At 46.2% G+C, this 20,138-nt stretch overlaps 1 protein-coding gene across 1 annotated transcript; it reads left to right on the forward strand.

Moving 5' to 3' along the window:
- Window positions 1-2,601: 2,601 nt before the first annotated feature.
- Window positions 2,602-4,657, forward strand: LOC125537925 (BTB/POZ and MATH domain-containing protein 3-like). The gene is made up of 2 exons (XM_048701247.2): window positions 2,602-3,726; window positions 4,511-4,657. Exons 1-2 carry the CDS (start codon window positions 2,602-2,604, stop codon window positions 4,655-4,657), a joined length of 1,272 nt encoding a protein of 423 aa, XP_048557204.2.
- Window positions 4,658-20,138: the final 15,481 nt, after the last annotated feature.

Below are 20,138 nucleotides of genomic sequence, written 5' to 3' on the forward strand. Positions count from 1 at the left end.
GCTGCAACCAGCGTTCATTTTTGCTGCGACCAGCAAGAATTTTTGTTGCGACCAGCGAGAATTTTTGTTACGACCAGTGACCGGCGAGAATTTTTGCTATGACACGGTGATGGCCATTTTTTTGCTGCAACCGGCGTTCATTTTTGCTGGGACCAGCAAGAATTTTTGTTGCGACCAGCCAGCGAGATTTTTTGTGGCTGGGATGTTTTTGCTAGGATAGGGGAGATGATTTGCTGGGACTAGCGAGACGGAAAACTGCAACCGGCAAGACAATTTGTTGGGACCAGGAGAGGCCATGCTACAACGAGCTTTTTGCATGAAGCAACGACATCCAGTTGCAACAGTGATGCAGGGCGGCGGCACCGAGCTGCAACAGTGGACGGGATATTCATGGGAGTTGGGGTATCAGGAGTCGACGAGCAAAGCATCGGAGCATGGCGCTGGCAACTCGTTTCGTGCACGCACGGCCGGACGACGGAGTGCCTGCGAGGCGACAACAGCAAGTTGCAACCGCGATGCAGGGCAGCCATGGTGTGTTGTGCGGTGGACATTCGCGGAAGCTGGGCGTCACGAGAAAAGCTAGCTACGGCGCATGGCAACCACTACCTGTTCCATGCGGGCGGACAAAGCGGGCTCGTTTTGCATGGGATTCAGTGGTTTCAGTTTTGCATGACCCAACGTCTCAAACGAGCTAGATCCAACGTTTCAGGATGGACGAATCCAACGGATGCAAGTGGACCGGCGGAGCGACTCGGCCGGTCGACCGGCGCAGAGTAGCGCCCATTTATTATTGCCTCTAGGGCATATTTCCAACAGATTCGGACAAAGTCGAGCTTGGATAGAACTGAAGAAGTTTTGATGAACGAAGAAGAAGGTCAAAGGGTTTATAAAAAAATTGCATCTTTGGTACAATCTATATTTACACAAAATGGACCATAATGAAATTTGGATTTTAGGTATCTAGGGACGATTCACTTGGAAGTAACTATTTCCTAGATACCTGTGGTACTTCACGAGTGAATAAATCAAAAAAAATCAAAAAATGACCTAAATTTAATGATTTATGAATGGGTAGTGTTAGGCGTGGTAAGAGGGTGAGTTTGACTCACGAACAATCTACAAGTGAAGGACCGATCGTTTAACGATAGTACTGTTGTCCTGGTCACGAAAAAAGTCAACGGTGATTTCCTTGTACAAAGAAGTGTCTCTATTCAGAGATTTCTCTACTTAGATGAATAAATCATACTCCATCTAGATTATTAGCGAATATGTATCCCAATCAATTTCAAGTTAAGGAGGATAAGCGAATTTAAAGATTCTTTTTTGATGTTATTATGTGTTATTTACTACTTTTGGCTTTGGGAAAGTTTTCAACTTCAGTAGTTCTTGACAAGTCCCAAGTGGGCAACACTCCTGCTCCGGTTTTAGTGTTTTTAATATATTTTTTGTCTTTTTGGTTTTTGACTGTTTTCCTTTTCTTTCTTCTTTTCCAGTTTTCCCCTTCTCTTTTTTTTCTTCTAGTTTTATGTTTTCTACTTTTTTCATGCCGTATATTTCTGTTTTGCAGTTTGCTTATTTTTCTATTTTTTCTTTTGTCATTTTTCTTTTACTTCCATGAATATATTTATTTTACATATAGCTATTTTTTAGAGTAAACCCTGAACATTTTTATGCCCAATGGATTTTTAAACATAATGAACTTTTTTTATACATAGTGAACATTTTCTAAAAATGCAATGAGGTGTTTATCCAATTTAAAATTTTAAAAATCACTTATGCATTTAAAAAATGTTCCCCTAATTGAAAAGTGTTGACCACCTTTCAAAAATGTTAACACACATTAAAAAAGGCATGTAAATAATATATTCAAAAAATATTCATTGTTTCGTGGAAAACAAAAAACTAGAGCAAACGGAAGAGACCAAAGAAAAATTTGTAGAAAATCGGATGGACGCTAAAACTGGGCCGCCCACATGCACACTTCCTCTGGATTTGCTATTTCTCATGTTCCTGAAAATCCTTCTCGCGTAAGTAACTTTTTTCTTTCTTCCCTCCTTCTCCTTCTTCCTTCCATCTTGACCGGACCTCGCCGGAGAAGTACTAGCCCACCTTCTATCTTAGAGTGAAGTAATGGCCCTAGTATCTATCTTAGGGGTGAGGGTGCACGGGATCGCCGGAGGTTCTCTTGGGTGGTCCCAGGCTTAGAGGGATGGACGGGGTGGTGGCTAGCAACGACGGTGGGGAGCCGGGGGGGGGGGGGGGGGGTGCGTGGTAGGCTGGTGGATCGGGAGGAAGAAGAAGGAAGGAAGGAAGACGATGAACAGTAGAACGATCTATTCTGCGTGGTTGTATGAAGATCTGACGGTCCCTATTAGAAGTGAGTGATGCACTCGTTTTTTCAGTTAATTGACAAATAGAGGCTCCCCACTTCCTCAACTATTTGACGCCGAGGTCTCCTGGCGAGGCCTTCCAATCCCGACGTTGTTTGTCGGGCAACCATCTTTGGAAGGTGGTATGTTTTCCATCACTTGTAGTACGTACCGGACGCGGACTCTTAACTCTTCTGGCTTAGCCTACAAGTTTATTCCGGCCGACGCGTATATGATACGATCGTTGCCCAGCTCGATCGACCTCCTGCCCTTCGCCATGGGAAACATCATAGGTTCTTCTCCGGCGAAACTCTACGCGCCCGAGACGTGGTCACGATGTTACACGGAGGGCGACACCGTGATACACAACTTCGAGATCGCCGACTTCTCGCTGATCGACGGCATGGGCGCCGGCAGCTGGGTCACGTCGAGCACGTTCAGCGCCGGCGGATGCGACTGGGACATCATGTTCTACCCCGACGGACTCAAGAAGAACGAGGCCGGATGTGCCCACGCCGACACACCGGCGGCCTTCCTCCGTCTCCGTAGAGGACAACCAGGGGTGGAGGTGATGACCAAGTACACTCTGAGCATATGGGGCAAGGATGGCCAAGTCGTTGAGCAACCGAGCCTGCGGCACACCTTTACCTCCATGGTTGCGAGCTGGGGCTACGAGGGCTTTGTTCCCAAGTCCAAGCTGCGTGCCCTCAAAGACGACTGCTTCACCATCAGATGTGTCTTCACGGTCTTGAAAGAGCGCCACATGGAAGATGTGAGCGCCTTCATCGTCCCGATCCCGCCGTCCAACTTTCACCAAGACTTTGGGAACATGTTGAAGGACGGGGAAGGCACGGATGTGACGTTCGTCGTGGGCGACCAATCGTTTCAGGCTCATAGAGCTGTGTTGGCCGCTCGGACGCCGTTCTTTAGGGCGGAGCTCTTCGGTCCGATGAAAGAGAACAATATGCAGCGCATCAACATTGATGACGTGGAGCCCTTTGTATTCAAGGCGCTTCTTCACTTTATATACACAGATGCCCTGCCGGATAATCGCGATGTCAGGAAGAACACGACACTGCAGCATTTGATGGTTGCCGCGGATCGGTACGGGTTGGACAGGCTAGCGGCCATGTGTGAAGGAGAGCTATGCCGAGGCATTGACGTGCAGACAGTTGCAACCACCCTAACTTTAGCGAAGCAGCATTGTCGCGAGCGACTGAAAGACGTTTGCATTGACTTTATGTCTTCGCGGGATGTGTTCGGTGATGTCAAGAAGACCGATGGATTCAAGCACCTTGTGACAAGCTGTCCGGAGGTCATGTCAGAAATTTTACAAGAAAATTTGCCGTTGCCAGAGGTAGGAGAAATTTACATAAGAACTCTTTTTACGTGTTAAAATATATTGATTTTTAAACCACTAGCGTACCCATTGCACAACTTGCTAAACCACCAAGCTCAGTGGTGATTCCATGTGTTGAACATGTTGGTTACAGGGCCGGTCTTTCAAGAAACACCACTAATTTTACACATACATACACATATGAAGTTTACGATAGTATAGAGAGAGGCTCCTGCGATTCAAATGAATTTTGACATTTTACAGGATTTTGATTCTTATAAGTAGATCTTCTTTTTCCGAAAAGAATCCACACCCCAGCCAGCGGTGGACCAACATGAAATTCTTCGCATATTTTTTTTCACTTTTTTCATTTGATATGATGTAAGGTCTAGTATCAATAGATTCCAATTATCATTTCAAACAAAAAAGGTACCAAACATTCGCATGTTTTGAGAACGTTGCGAAAAGAGGATCCGTGACTATGTTTGAGAATCCTTCAAACTAAAGAGCATGCATGTTTAACTATGTCTAAAGCCGATATATTCTTGCCTTTGGCATCACCACTATCCCGACTCATCGCCACAATGTGTACAAATTATAAGCTGATCTGCACATGCAGTATTTTCACGTTTGCTTCTTTCATCATTCGCCTAGCTAGGCTTGAGCTGAATAATATAACATAGATAACCAAGGGCGTGTGTTGAGATGAGATGATGCATATGCAGCCATCAATAGTGCTCTGAAACGCCCATATATACTCCTGGTATCTTATACGTACTTGTTGGCTCTCTGTTGCAATCAGGTGGTGCGGACCAATCCGCGGAGGACACCCGGATGGCTCAAGAGGCAGCAGCGCTCATCGCAGGTCCGCCGTGCGGTTCTCGTCTCCGCTTGCGTCTTGGTGCCCGCGGCGGTGGTCTCTTGTCGAGTGTACATGAGGCGCCGCTAGTCTGGTCGGCTGATCAAGGGTGGATCGATGGGCATGTGAACCGGTGGAGCGGATACTGTTCTCGGACTCTCAGTCCGTAACCACAAATTGGTAGAATGAATGTCCTAGGCTATGGCTTTATTTTGGAATTTACAGTTATTCAGTGTATAACGACTTCTTTTTGCCAACGTTACTCAATGTACAAAATAACCTTGTGGGTTTGCTTTTGGTTCGATTGTGCTCGTTTTCTCCTTTGCTCACATACTGTACAAAACCTAACGACAGCTCCTACCTATTAGGAGCTGGGCCTGAATCTGTGCAATTGTCTTATTTCTTCAGTTAAGTACTGTCTCAATTCACTTTGCTTAGTTCTCGCCGTTGATCTTTGATCCAACGCCCATGCCTTACTTACACCGCTTCAGGCCCATATGATGATGCAAGTAGAAGCAACGACTTTGAAAAATATATGCAGATTGGGTATCCAATTAACTAATCCTCCAAGCCAACTAAACCGAAGAAGAAAGGTTGAAATGTCAACGGACATGTGTCCATTCTCTAATCTAGGTGTGCCGATGGGTGATTGTTGATATCGAAGCTACAGATGAGCTCCTAAATTGTCCGGTCAGGGGTTAAAACACCCCCATCACATTACGAGTTACGACAAAGGCAGCTTAACCAGGTTCAGGCCACTAGCTTCAGTTTAATCCCCCTTGTTCTGAGGTGTGTTTATTTTCTTGTGTATCAAGAGGGAAAAGGGCTCTCTGCTTACAACAGGTGGAGGGGCACCTTGTGTGTTCTAGTTCTCTCCTTTTTTCCATCGCTCGGTTCTAGTTCTCTCCTTTTTTCCATCGCTTGTCATCCCTTTTATATCCTAGGAGGAAGAGAGTTGACTTCCTTCCTTACCGAGTGGGGAGGGGCGTACTAGTCATGACGTGCCGTAAGTGCATCTAGTGCCACCCCTAGTTGGTTTTGGAGTATTGACGACAAACCTAGTTAAGGGACTAATGTGTTTGTGAGAATTGCAGGATAACACAGGTAGAAGTCCGGCATTGATTCGGTTTTCCTACCAGAGATGACCCCTAAAAATGTATGAAGACATTGATGTCAAAGGTGGTATATGAAGATATTCACATTGAAGACTATGACAAGAGAAGACATCGCATGAAGCCTATGGAGCTCGAAGACTTAGATCTTTCGTAGTTCTTTTTCTTCTTTGTTGAGTTATAGGAACCACCGTACTGTTAAGTGGGGTCCAAGTGAACCAGTCAGAATGACTGAAGTGATGCTTAACCAAAACCTATGTCTTCGAGTGAAGACTATGAGAGCGAAATTTGTCCAGAGTCGGACAAGTCAGCTTTGCTTGTAGCCCAAGTAAAGCTGCCGCGTGAGTTTGAAATCTGACCGTTGGAACACGTGTTAGTTCCTTAGTGACCCAGGGTCTTTTCGGACAAATCAGGTCGGGTTGCCTAGTGGCTATAAATAGCCCACCCTCTACAACCATAAACGGTTGGCTGCTCAAAGTTAGAGTACGGCTTTTGTCGTTGGAGAGCAACCCACCTCGAAGCCTTTGAGAGAGAATTCCCTGCGAGGATAAAGCCCTAACCACCCAGAGTCTAAGAGTGTTAGGCATCACTTAAGTCTTCTTGTCTATGTGATCTGAAGACTTATTACACTTGAGGACTGTGAATCCTCCAGCCGGTTAGGCATCGCGTTTTGAGCATCCAAGAGACATTGTGGATTGCCGGTGAACGAAGTCTGTGAAGGTTTGAGAGTTTACCTTGAAAACTTACCAGAGTGATTGGGCGAGGTCTGTGTGACCTTAGCTCAAGGGGAATACGGTGAGGACTGGGTGTCCTGAGCTGCGTGTTCAGGACTGGGTGTCCGGGACTGTGTGTCATCAGGTTTAAATACCTAGCCGCCCTAACCAGACGTACAGTTGTCACAGCAACTGGAACTGGTCCAACAAATCATTGTCTTCAACGAGTCACTGGTTTCATCCTTCCCTTCCCTTTACTTACTGTTGGTCCTTGTGAAGTCATTGTATGATTGCACTATCTTTTGTCTTCACTGAGTGATTGCATGTTCTGTTTGGCTTCATAATATCTTCCTACCTGATCCTTACTACATTGCTGCTATTAGTCATTGTGCTTTCACTCCATTGAATACTTGACTATGGTTTGCTTAATGTAGTCTACCTTCCGCTGCATGGCAATAGGTTTATTTCTATCGTTTGTCTTCATAACTTCCATGTTTTGAAGACTTTCATAAAAATCGCCTATTCACCCCCCTCTAGTCGATATAACGCACTTTCAATTGGTATCAGAGCAAGGTACTCCCTTATTCTGTGTGATTCGGTTTAACCACCTGGAGTTTTAGCTATGTCGACTGCAGGGATAATTAAAGTCTCCGCTGCATGCCCCGTCTTCGATGGAACTGAATATCCCTACTGGAAGAATAAGATGCGCATGCATCTTGAAGTCATTGACGTCGACCTATGGTATGTCGTCAAGAACGGCGTTCCCAAGGCTGGAGAAGGTGTCACTGCTGCTGACGTCAAGAAGTTCATTCAACTGGACTCTACTGCCAAGAATATCATCTGTGGTCATCTGACCAAAGGACAGTATGGCCGCGTGAGTGCTTTGGAAACATCTAAGCTAGTCTGGGACTGGCTCTCCAAAGTCAACGAAGGCGTCTCAACCCAGAGAGATCAGAGAATCAGTGTCCTTCGCAACCTCTTCAACCGCTTCAAGAGAAATGACAATGAGAATGTCCAGCTCACATTTGATTGACTCACTGACATCACAAATGAGCTTCAAGCCCTTGGCGCTACTGAGATCACCAAGCATGAAGTCGTCAAGACACTACTGAGATCACTTGACAGTTCGTTTGACACCCTAGCCCTGATGATTCAGGAACGTCCTGATTTCAAGACACTCGATCCGTCTGACATACTTGAGAGGCTCAACACACATGAGTTTCAGCTTTCTGAGAAAAGAGATATCTACGGTCCAAACTATGGGCGAACTCGTGCCTTGAAGGCAAAAACTGTCTCCTCATCTGAAGAAGAATCTGACAGCAGTTCTGATGATCCTGAAGACATTGGAAGGGAACTTGCTATGCTTGTGAAGAAGTTCCAAAAATTCACCAAGAAGAAAGGTTTCAGAAAGTCTTCCCGATCAAGCTCAAGAAATGATGAAGCTTCTGCTCATGACTACAAGAAGAAAACATGTCACAAGTGCAAGAAACCTGGCCACTTCATCTCTAAGTGTCCGCAATGGGACAATGAGAACAAAAATAAGAAGAAGAGCAAGAAATATGACTCTGACGACAAGAAGAAGAAGAAATACTCAAAGTCTTCTTCCAAGTCTTCCTCAAAGTCTTCATCACACAAGAAGAGCTCATCTGGCAAGGCACGTGTGTTTGTTGGCAAGGAAATGGATTCAGAGGAGGAGTCCGCTTCTGAGGAGGCGGAGGTGGAATCTGAGGAGGAGTCTGATTCTGGCGTCGCAAGTCTGGCTACAGCATACGTTGCCAAGTCCATCTTCAACACTGAAGACAATGACTTCATCATCGACACCAATGCAAATGACAAGGACTACTCCGCTCCTACCTACTGCTTCATGGCACGCGGTGCCAAGGTAAACACACGCACTACTCACTATCAAACATCTAGTGACGATGACACTGATTGTGGTTCAAAACCCAGCTACAAAACACTTGCTAAAATTGCAACTGAACAACAGAAAGCCATGGAACATATTCAAAAACTGTTAGACAAAAGTGATGATCTGTTAGGCGCTGAAATGACTCATTCTGAGTTCTTAATTAAGACATAAAAAATCTTCACGTTAAGTATGAGGAACTTGAAAGTCGTCATGAAACGCTCTCAACAACTCATGAAAAGCTTTCCTATGATTATCTTCAAAGGAAGCAAGATCTTGAGAAATTGAGAGCGGCTCATGAAGATCTTCAAAAGGAAAATAAGTCACTTCGCGCCAAATAGATTAGTTCCGCTCAGGAAGGATTTGAACCACCATGTCTTAAATGCATTGAGCGTGATAATACTACTTCTGTTGCTGAATGTTCTACTGCTACTACTGTTGCAATATCTTCAACTGTTGATGTGGAAACTAACCCCTCTGCTGAGGATACCACTACTATTGCTGATGAGAATGCTAGGTTGAAGACATTGCTTGAAACAGGGATGTACAAAAGTCTTAAAGGGCATCAGACACTATGTGATGTCCTCAAAAAACAGATCTTGAACTGAAACCCGAGGAAAGAGGGTGTTGGGTTCGTAAGGAAAATGAATGCTGATGGCTCTTACTGGAAACCTGAGCAGTACCCCAAAACCACATGGGTTGCTTCAAAGGAATCTTCAGCAGATCCATCCACTCTATCTGGCTTCACTTGTGCAAACCCCATTGTCATTGATGAATCCTTTGATGCAAACTATAAACTGTTTAAGAATCAGAATGGTGAAGTGTTTGCCAGGTACATTGGTACTAACTGCAGGAATGGACCGCCTATGAAGAAGATCTGGGTTCCGAAAAAGTGTCTGGAGAATCTTCCTGTGAATGTCATCATGACACCACACGTGAAGAAGACAAACCCCAGACCACAGGCTTCATACGGTCCAAAGGCTTCATACAGACAGAGGACTCACCTGAGTCACACTAACGCAAATATTTTGCAGGGAAACCATACTCAGGCCTATGAATATGAGCACGGTTCATCAAACCGCCATGTTCATAAGACCAAGAACTATTCTACTTATTCTTATGAGTACTATTGTCCGCCTGCAAGACTGCTTGCTAGGGCTCCAAAGCCAAAGTTCTCAGATGCTGCACTTAGACTTATTGCTTCTAAGCCACCCTTGAAGATGTGGGTGGTTAAGAAAGCTTAACTCTCTTTTGCAGGGAAAGGTCTCCAGCAGAAAACCAAAATCGTCTGACGCTATTGCTGGGGACCTTAAACATCTTGTAGGGCGCAAGATCAAATGCCCGAATGGTCTTACTATGTACTTCGTTCCTGAATCGCTTGCTACTCTCCCTATTAGTCCTAATCTGGATCTAAGCTTTCATAACCCACTGGTTCATCAAATGTTTTGCTTCACAATTCTCTTCGTGAAGCCTATCCCCTTAACTGCACTGTAGGGTACGACACCAGCATCTTTAGAATGGATTATTGATAGTGGGTGTACCAATCATATGACTGGCAAAAGAAGCCTTCTTATGGACTCAACCCTACGTCCATCCGACAAGAGTCACATCACATTTGCTGACACTGGTAAAAGTAAGGGTATCGGAAAGATGATTTCTATGTGGTAGATTTCTCAGCAGGACCACAGCTTGCCGTATGTCTTCTAGCAAAAGTTTCAGAATGCTGGCTCTGGCATCGGAGGCTAGGGCATGCTGGCATGAGGAACCTCCACACCCTTGCAAAGAAGAAGCATGTCATAGGCATCGAGGGCGTCAAGTTCAAGAAAGATCACTTATGTGGTGCCTGTGAAGCAGGAAAGATGACGAGGGCCAAACATCCCTCGAAGACAATCATGAAAACCACTCGACCCTTCGAACTGCTTCACATGGATCTTTTCGGTCCCACTCATTACTCAACTCTTACTACTACTGCTTGTCTCTATGGCTTTGTCATTGTTGATGATTATTCTAGATATACTTGAGTGCACATAATCCTCTACAAGACTGAAGTGCAGGATATCTTCAGACGCTTCGCCAATCGAGCAATGAACAATTATGGCGCCAAGATAAAGCATATCAGAAGTGACAATGGCACTGAATTCAAGAACACTGGCCTTGATACATATCTTGATACTTTGGGCATCACACATGAATTCTCAGCTCCGTACACGCCACAGCAGAATGGCGTCGTCGAACGCAAGAACAGAACACTCATTGAGATGGCCCGAACGATGCTTGATGAATACAAGACTCCAAGAAAATTCTGGCCTGAAGCCATTGATACTGCATGCCATACAATCAATCGTATTTATCTTCACAAGCTTCTGAACAAGACATCTTATGAGCTCCTTACTGGCAAGAAGCCAAATGTTAGTTACTTCAGAGTATTTGGAGCCAGGTGCTGGATCAAGGATCCACATCACACTTCAAAATTTGCACCAAAAGCACATGAGGGTTTTATGCTTGGATATGGAAAGGATTCGCACTCCTACAGAGTCTTCAATATCTTTCATTATAAAGTGGTTGAAACAGTGGATGTGCGGTTTGATGAGACTAACGGTTCACAAAGAGAGCATCTCCCAAATGTGCTAGATGAAGTTCCATCCAGCGAATCAATCAACCTTATGGGAACTGGAGAAATCATACCCTCTGAAGCTCAACCTGAAGAGGAACTTATCATCTCCGCACCTGATCAACCTGAAGACAATGCTCAGCCTGAAGACAATCCCACTAACAATGACAATGATCAGCAAGAGCAAAACCTTCGCCCTGTACATCCTCGTGTTGCCAATGAAGTGCAGATTGAGAGAATAATTGATAGCATCAATGCCCCTGGTCCGCTCACTCGTTCAAGGGCAACTCAGCTAGCAAATTTCTGTGGGCACTTCGCATTCGTCTAATAACAGAACCCAAGAAAGTTGAAGAAGCCTTCATGGAACCTGAATGGATTCAAGCTATGCAAGAAGAGCTTCAACAGTTTGAGCTGAATAATGTATGGGAACTGGTTAAGCGTCCTGATCCTCGGAAGCACAACATAATAGGCACCAAATGGATATACCGCAACAAGCAAGATGAGCATGGTCAAGTTGTCAGAAACAAAGCTCGTCTTGTTGCTCAAGGATATGCTCAAGTGGAAGGCATTGACTTCGATGAAACATTTGCTCCTGTGGCTAGACTGGAAGCCATACGCATACTGCTAACCTATGCAAATCATCATAACATACTTCTATATCAAATGGATGTGAAGAGCGCCTTTCTCAATGGCAAGATTGAAGAAGAAGTGTATGTTGCACAACCGCCTGGCTTTGAAGATCCAAAACATCCTGACATGGTATACAAGCTCAACAAGGCACTGTATGGCCTCAAACAAGCCCCTCGGGCTTGGTATGACACACTCAAATACTTCCTGAAGAGCAAAGGCTTCATACCTGGTTCCCTCGATCCCACTCTCTTCACGAAGACATTGTTGGAGAACGTTGCAGAAAACAAAAATTTCCTACGGTTTCACCAAGATCCATCTAGGAGTTCATCTAGCAACGAGTGATCGGATTGCATCTACATACCTTTGTAGATCACGAGCAGAAGCGTTCAAAGAACGGGGATGAGGAAGGCGTACTCGACGTGATCCAAATCACTAGAGATCCTAGCGCCGAACGGACGGCACCTCCGCGTTCAACACACGTACGGTCAGCGTAACGTCTCCTTCTTCTTGATCCAGCAAGGGGGAAGGAGAGGTTGAGGAAGATGGCTCCAGCAGCAGCACGACGGCGTGGTGGTGATGGAGCTACAGTACTCCGGCAGGGCTTCACCAAGCACTATGGAAGAGGAGGAGGTGTTGGAGAGGGAGAAGGAGGCACCAAAGGCAAGGGGTAAGAAGTCCTCCATCTCCCCGCTATCTATAGGAGGGCCAGGGGGGGCGCCGGCCCTAGGAGATCTAATCTCCTAGGGGGTGCGGCCAAGGGGAGGAATCCCTCCTCCCCAAGGCACCTAGGAGGTGCCTTCCCCTCCTAGGACTCTTCCTTTAGGGTTTCCCCCACCCTAGGCGCATGGGCCCTAGGGGGAAGTGGCGCCCCAGCCCACTTTGGGCTGGATCCCTTCCCGCTTCAGCCCATGGGGCCCTCCGGGATAGGTGGCCCCACCCGGTGGACCCCCGGGACCCTTCCGGTGGTCCCGGTACAATACCGGTGACCCCGAAACTTGTCCCGATGGCTGAAATAGCACTTCCTATATATAATTCTTTACCTCCGGACCATTCCGAAACTCCTCGTGATGTCCGGGATCTCATCCGGGACTCCGAACAACATTTGGGTTACTGCATATACATATCCCTACAACCCTAGCGTCACCGAACCTTAAGTGTGTAGACCCTACGAGTTCGGGAGACATGTAGACATGACCGAGATCGCTCTCTGGTCAATAACCAACAGCGGGATCTGGATACCCATGTTGGCTCCCACATGCTCCTCGATGATCTCATCGGATGAACCACTATGTCGAGGATTCAAGCAACCCCGTATACAATTCCATTCGTCAATCGGTATGTTACTTGCCCGAGATTCGATCGTTGGTATCCCAATACCTCGTTCAATCTCGTTACCGGCAAGTCACTTTACTCATACCGTAATGCATGATCCCGTGACCAGACACTTGGTCACTTTGAGCTCATTATGATGATGCATTACCGAGTGGTCCCAGTGATACCTCTCCGTCATACGGAGTGACAAATCCCAGTCTTGATCCGTGGCAACCCAACAGACACTTTCGGAGATACCCGTAGTATACCTTTATAGTCACCCAGTTACGTTGTGACGTTTGGTATACCCAAAGCACTCCTACGGTATCCAGGAGTTACACGATCTCATGGTCTAAGGAAAGGATACTTGACATTGGAAAACTCTAGCAAATGAACTATACGATCTTGTGCTATGTTTAGGATTGGGTCTTGTCCATCACATCATTCTCCTAATGATGTGATCTCGTTATCAATGACATCCAATGTCCATAGTCAGGAAACCATGACTATCTGTTGATCAACGAGCTAGTCAACTAGAGGCTTACTAGGGACATGTTGGTGTCTATTATTCACACATGTATTACGATTTCCGGATAACACAATTATAGCATGAATAAAGACAATTATCATGAACAAGGAAATATAATAATAATGCTTTTATTATTGCCTCTAGGGCATATTTCCAACAGACATATGATGGTGAACTGTTTGTGTGCCAAATATATGTGGATGACATCATCTTCGGCTGCACCAATCAGAAGTACAGTGAAGAGTTTGGATATATGATGCAAGAGCAATATCAGATGTCCATGATGGGAGAGCTGAAGTTCTTTCTCGGTCTTCAAATACGACAGCAACGCAACGGCATCTTCATATCTCAAGAGAAGTATCTCAAAGATTGCCTGAAGAAGTTCGGTATGCAAGACTGCAAAGGCTTCACGACGCCAATGCCAGCCAAACATCATCTGGGTCCCGACGACAATGGTAAAGAGTTCGATCAAAAGGTATACCGCTCCATGATTGGTTCTTTACTTTATCTATGTGCATCTAGGCCAGATATTATGCTTAGTGTTTACATGTGTGCTCGATTCCAAGCGGCACCAAAGGAGTCGCATCACTTAGCTGTGAAGCGAAATCTTCGATATTTGGCTCACACCCCAACTCTAGAATTATGGTATCCAAAGGGCTCAGAGTTTGATCTGGTTGGATACTCGGATGCTGATTATGCTGGTGACAAAGTGGATCGCAAGTCTACATCAGGCACATGTCACTTTCTGGGACGATCACTTGTATGTTGGTCTTCAAAGAAGCAGAACTGTGTATCTCTCTCCACTGCTGAATCTGAATACATTGCTGCTGGATCTTGTTGTGCTTAGCTTCTGTGGATGAAGCAAACACTCAAGGACTATGGCATTCATCTGAAGCAAGTGCCACTCTACTGTGACAATGAAAGCGCCATCAAGATTGCCAACAACCCAGTTCAGCACTCGAAGACAAAGCACATTGAAATTCGTCATCACTTTCTCAGAGATCATGTTGTGAAGGAAGATATTGATATCATACACGTCAACACTGAAGAGCAATTGGCGGATATCTTCACCAAGCCCTTGGATGAGAAGAGATTTTGCAAGTTACGGTGTGAGCTAAATATCTTGGAATCCTCAAATGTCCTGTGATCAGGCACACATCCTAACACTTATGCAGATTGATGACTTAGATGTGCAACACACGAAGTAAAGTATATCTTCAATCAATGAAGACATACATTCTAAGTGTGAATACATTAATGTGGAATTTGACTTCGGAGCGCCACAATAATTGTGCGTCGTGTCTTGGTCTAATACTTCCTATACGGTGGGTAACTCCACCACCAAAGGTTCTGTTCGAAGTGTTTCACTCATGGCGTTACATTTGCTATGTCTTCACATTTGGTTTGGCTTAAGTCTCAACATGTCTTCATGTTTATCTTCACTATGTTGAATATATATATATATACTAGTGTTCTGTCCTCTACAGCATTCACTTATAGCTATGTCTTCTTGTTGAATCTTTTGAACTAAGTGAATGTGATCGGACCCTAACCTCTCTATGCTTTCTATCTCAAACTCTATCTCTCCAAGTCATATGCATTCTATTGAAATTGTCGAATGACTTCTCTGCGTCCTTGTCAGCAGAAGATACAGAGACAAACATTAAGACCATTTTCAATGCTCATTCCTTCACCTGAAACCCGGAGAAGTGGGAACGACCACCCGACAATCCAGGCGTGTGTGGGACGTGGAACAACCCCCGATATGCTGCATGATGGCCACGTGTTCCTCAGATGTGAATCGCCAGGGGCACCTGTGTAATAACGTAGTGCCACCCCTGTACCTATAAATACACACCTCACAGCAGTCATTATCTCTTCTTCCACTCTCACACGAACCCTAGCGCCACCGCTAGCCCTCGACGACGCCGGCGATGAAGCGCTTCGCTACCGCAACCTCTCCGACGCCGTCTTCACGCCGACCGCGGACATCGTCTTCTCCGCCGTCGCCGTAGGTGTCCTCCCTCGCCAAGTTAGGGCACGGACGATCGAACTGCTCGGCCTCCTCTTCCACTCCGTCTAGCAGTTCTTCGTGTGGTAAATAAAACTTCCTTTTTACAGCCCCCTTGATCCTATAGCTTCGTCACTTTCTACCACAAGCAGTTTCTGTTCACACAAGTTGGATCTCTTACATACTGCATCTCATAATATGCCTAGTATATTCACTTGTATTTCACAAAGTAGTTAGATTCCTCACTTGTACTGATCCATGGATTCATACAAATCTGGAACCAACTCCTTATCTATGAGTGAATGTCTTCGCACGATGAGGTCAATGTCTTCTAAACTGATTTATCTTCAAAATCTTCTGAGAATGCATATGACCTCTTCCCCTTCCCTCGCACCTTAAGGCTGTCACAGGTACATGTCCGTGGGAGAATCCCTTGGTTCTCATAGTCTGCATTCATTTGCAGAATACTTACAGCATCACATAAATTCTCCCGAAGCCAGTTCCTGTTTGTCCAGCAAGCGAAAACCTTTGAAGCCTTTGAACGTATTGAAGCCTTTCAGTTTAAAGTTCATGGCTTCAGAGAAATCAGCAAGGAAGGGTGGTAGAAAGCGTCGAGGAGAAACATCAAGAGATCTGCCCAATGACCTCTCAGAGCTGTACAAGACAGATCCTGAAGAGGATTACAATCAGCGCAAGACACGAATCCAATGGATTCGACGCTATTGGGCAGAACAGTGGTTCAAGTACAGATTTGTGACAAAGGAATATGCTGAAAAGAATGCCATTAAGTGACCATGGGGAGACATCCTCTACAAAAATCTTCAACCTAGGACCAGAGATGAAGCCATTGAACAAGGCTTCTATCCCTGCATGGTCCGTGGACCACAGCCTGCGGATGCTGACCCATCGTCACTGCTATGGTGTCGTGACGACAATCTGTTTAAGCGCAACTTCCAGTTTGCCCAGAACTCAGCGAAGCAGAACAAGAAGTCTTTGGGATTAGACTTCAACCCTGGTCCCTCTGCTCCCCGTGCCGATGGAACTCGCGAAGCTGAACCCAATCTTCTTGGGCCCTTCTACAACCTTGAAGGTCTCATCACCCATATAGTGGTTCAAGGGACTGCCGTAAATGAGCCTGCAGATGACGCTGACTCAGATGAAGCGCCTGCAGCGCCGAAGCCAAAGAAACTGAAGCAGCCAAAAGCTTCCAAGCCTGCCTTTGCACCAAAAATCTCACGAGCGAAGCCATTGGCAACTGCACCTCCTGAAGACAGTGTGCAGTCTGAAGATTTGTCACGCATCTCCAAGCCCCAGAAGGTCAAGATGCCTCTACCACACACCGGCCAAGAGCTGACAGCTGCTGCCATTCTGCGCAACGATGCCATTGATCTGTCCAGTGATGAAGATCTTGCAGATGACGCTCTTGAGCAACTCATCAAGAGCAAAGAAGAAGCAGAAATCTTCAATGATCTGCCTCTCTTTGACGTGACAATCATCCACAACTTCATTGATGAGTGGTTTGACACGCCCAACATCAGCTTCGAAGATCTGCAACTACCCATTGGCCTCAGTGTCGCCTTCCATGGCGCCATTGCTTCAGAGCTAGCTCTCGCTCAGCGCATCGTCAAACTGAAGCAAAAGATTGACTATGTAAAGGCTCAGTTCAAGAAGCATATGGCAAAGCTCAGCGTGCAAGAGGTGAAAAACTTCAAGATTATGCTGCACGAGCTCAAAGAAGCCTTTCTCAAGAAACGCGCAGAAGCTCAGAGTTCTCGGGAGCGCATGAAGAGTCTGGCTGACAAATGTGTGCAAGGCTACAACGAGGCTGAGAAGCGCAAGGCCCTTGGGCGTCCGGGCATTGATCCCAGGATGGCTGCTAAGCAGAAGAAGAAGCCCACTATGGCCGAACCCAACGCACCAAGGCAGGAAGCAGATCCCATTGTCTTCCCAACTAGCATGACTGGCTCGAAGCCAAAGGCCCGGTCAACCGCTTCAGAGCTGAAGAAGACGAGGACTGCTGAGGCTGAAGCCAGGAAGAGGAAACATCCTGAAGCCTCTGCTACTGCCCCCTCCAAGAAGAAAAGGAAGACCAAGAAGGAACGGGCTGCTCCCACAGAGCCCTTGATTGTTGAACCCATCTCCATGGTTCACCCTGACGCTGAACTGCAAGAACGTCAACTGACTGTCCATGAGCCTGCTTTCATAGAGGCTCATGAAGCTGAAGACTTTCCAGCAGCTGATCCCATCGCTGCTGAAGACATTGGTCACCATGACCATGTTGAAGATGATGCAGTCCTTCCTCAGCTCGAGCACCAACAGGTATCATCGCCTGTGCTAACACACAGCGAACTCATCAGCATTGGTCGTCCTCTGACGCCAATTTCTTAGGATGCTTCATGGGCTGATCGCCCACAAGAGGAAGAAGACTTTGAGGCCCAGCCAACTCCAACTCCACAGGCGTCGCCAGCATTGCGCAGGCTTCGCAAAGGACCAAGGCCTCCAGTCTCTGAGTCTGAAGCTAAAGCTGCTGAAGAGATTCCGACTGCATCAGCCGATGAAGAAGAAGCCCCAAAAGCTGCTACACCCCCGTCCCAACAAAAAGCTGTTCTTGAGGAGAACGTGACTGTGACCGACTCTCCAGCTTGTCAAGTGGAGGTTGAAAATCTTGAGGCTGCCACCACCAACACCAATGAAGCCACTGACGTTGTCATGGCTGAAGCTAATGTGGAGCCTTCACCAACCCAAGCACCAGAAGTCAGCGACGCCACTGATCCCACTGCTTCTGTTCCTGCGCTTGCTGCCGGTCCTCAGTTCAACTATCATGTTGAGCACAGGCCTCAGGTACATAAGCCAATCCCAAGATTGCCCAGGTTTCCAGGTCCTGCATCAGCACCTGGATCCTTCAATGTCAATGGATTCAGAGCAGACAACACATTCTTCAATAGCTCCAGGAACCCCTACTCAAGGGAAAGAATATCATCTGATCGGTTCTGGAGCTATCCGCAGCGAAGCTATTACTCCTGCATTCTATACAATCAAGGTCGCATCTTCCCACACAAGCGTCTTCACATTGAAGCAATAGCTGGTCTGCCATGCCTGGAAGAAGCTCTGGATTGCTTCAAGGAGGTTGGATTGCTGCCGTTCGTCACCGATCAAGAGCATTGGAATGAAGAGTTGCTGCTCCAATTCTATGCCACACTTCACATCCGCGGGTACAATAGAGATCCAAAGACTTGGGTCCTAGAGTGGATGACAGGAAACGTTCATCATGAAGCCAAAGCCTTTGACATCATTGAGCTCATTGGTCTACCCACTCCTGGCGACCTCTACGAATCTGGCTGTCAACTTCACAGTGAAGCTGTGGAGAGCATCTTTCAGAAGCCTGAACCTAACATGAGTCAGATGCTTAGTATGATGAAGCCATTGCCCCAAGATGCTGCATATCCCAAAGAGTTCTGTGTTGAAGACCTAGAGTATCTGCCAAGGACTATTTATCACATCATACGGCGAACTCTCTGGCCCATCAAAGGACACTCTCCACATGCCAAGCTGGAAGGTGCAATGAAGACTTTGGTCTTCTATATTCTTCATGGCAAATGCTTCAATGCACAGGACTTCTTCATTCGCCAACTTGCTGCATCAGGCTCTAATCTTTTTGGCTTGAAGTTCTACGCCCCATGGGTAATGCGGCTGATCAAACTTCACTCCGCTATCTCATATCAGCCATCTGCTCGCAATCATCGGATCTTTCTGCCTGATGTGGATATGTCTATTGAAGCCATCTATCCTGAGCCTGCCAAGGAACCTCTAAGTCTTCAGAATGCGGAGCATCAAAGTTTTTCTCAGAACATTGAAGGAGTTGAAGCAGTCACTCGTGTGTATCCTTTGGCTGGAACTACATGTGCACCACATCCTGCCCTTACTGAAGCCACCGACAGCACAACTGCCCAACGACCCAAGAAGCGCACTCGTGTTCTTAATGACCGAGAGCTTCTGGTGGCTCTTCATCAGAAACAGGATAGGCATCATGACTGGCTGAAGCTTCAAATGCAAAGCCTCTTGGTGGATGTCAACCGCATTCGCAATCTTGCCACCAAGAATGCTTTTGTTTCCCATGAAACCTCTCGACGCACATGGAAAGGGCTGACGTTGATGTGCTCTGAAGATGATCTTCAAGAGGATGGCTTCTTTGAATGCTTCAAGTTTGACTCCACACCTCCTCGAAAGGCAGTGCTGCGACGAACTCCATCTCTTGAAGACTCTGAGTTCTCCTCCTCTGCTACAACTATGAATGCCAAAGTGATAGAGGATGAAGACGATGCTACTTCACCACCACCTCCTTCAGCACGCTTCGACACTGCTCCAAGCTCTTCTGCACCGCCAAACACCACCGACGACCCTGCTGCTTCATCTACTCTTCATGGGAACGAGTAGATGCTCTATGTCTTCAAACCTTTTTGGTCCTTACTGACAAAAGGGGGAGAAGCATATGAGTTTGATAGTCTTCAAGCGGGTCGATATGGGCGGTTGCTTTATATTTTGCTTCGTGTTTACAACTCTCGTTTTGATACATTTGGTTCTTTGAGTTGTAACACTTAAACTCAATGGTCGTCTGCTACTTATTTACCACTTTGTGATGCGATGATAAATTCCGCATGTGCGACGATAAATTCCGCACTTAGATCATTTTGCAGACATCCATTTTCCATTATGCATGTCATTATCTTCACATACCTTCACATGCATAA

Source organism: Triticum urartu, chromosome 2A (assembly GCF_056163025.1).
Source record: "Triticum urartu cultivar PI428250 chromosome 2A, HENAU_Tu73, whole genome shotgun sequence".
Taxonomy (NCBI): domain Eukaryota; kingdom Viridiplantae; phylum Streptophyta; class Magnoliopsida; order Poales; family Poaceae; genus Triticum; species Triticum urartu.

Excerpts from the sequence above, each read along its gene's own strand:
- LOC125537925 (XM_048701247.2), top strand. The coding sequence starts at position 2,602 with ATGATACGATCGTTGCCCAGCTCGATCGACCTCCTGCCCTTCGCCATG. Across the intron at positions 3,727-4,510 it reads AAAATTTGCCGTTGCCAGAG|GTGGTGCGGACCAATCCGCG; the intron begins GTAGGAGAAATT and ends TGTTGCAATCAG.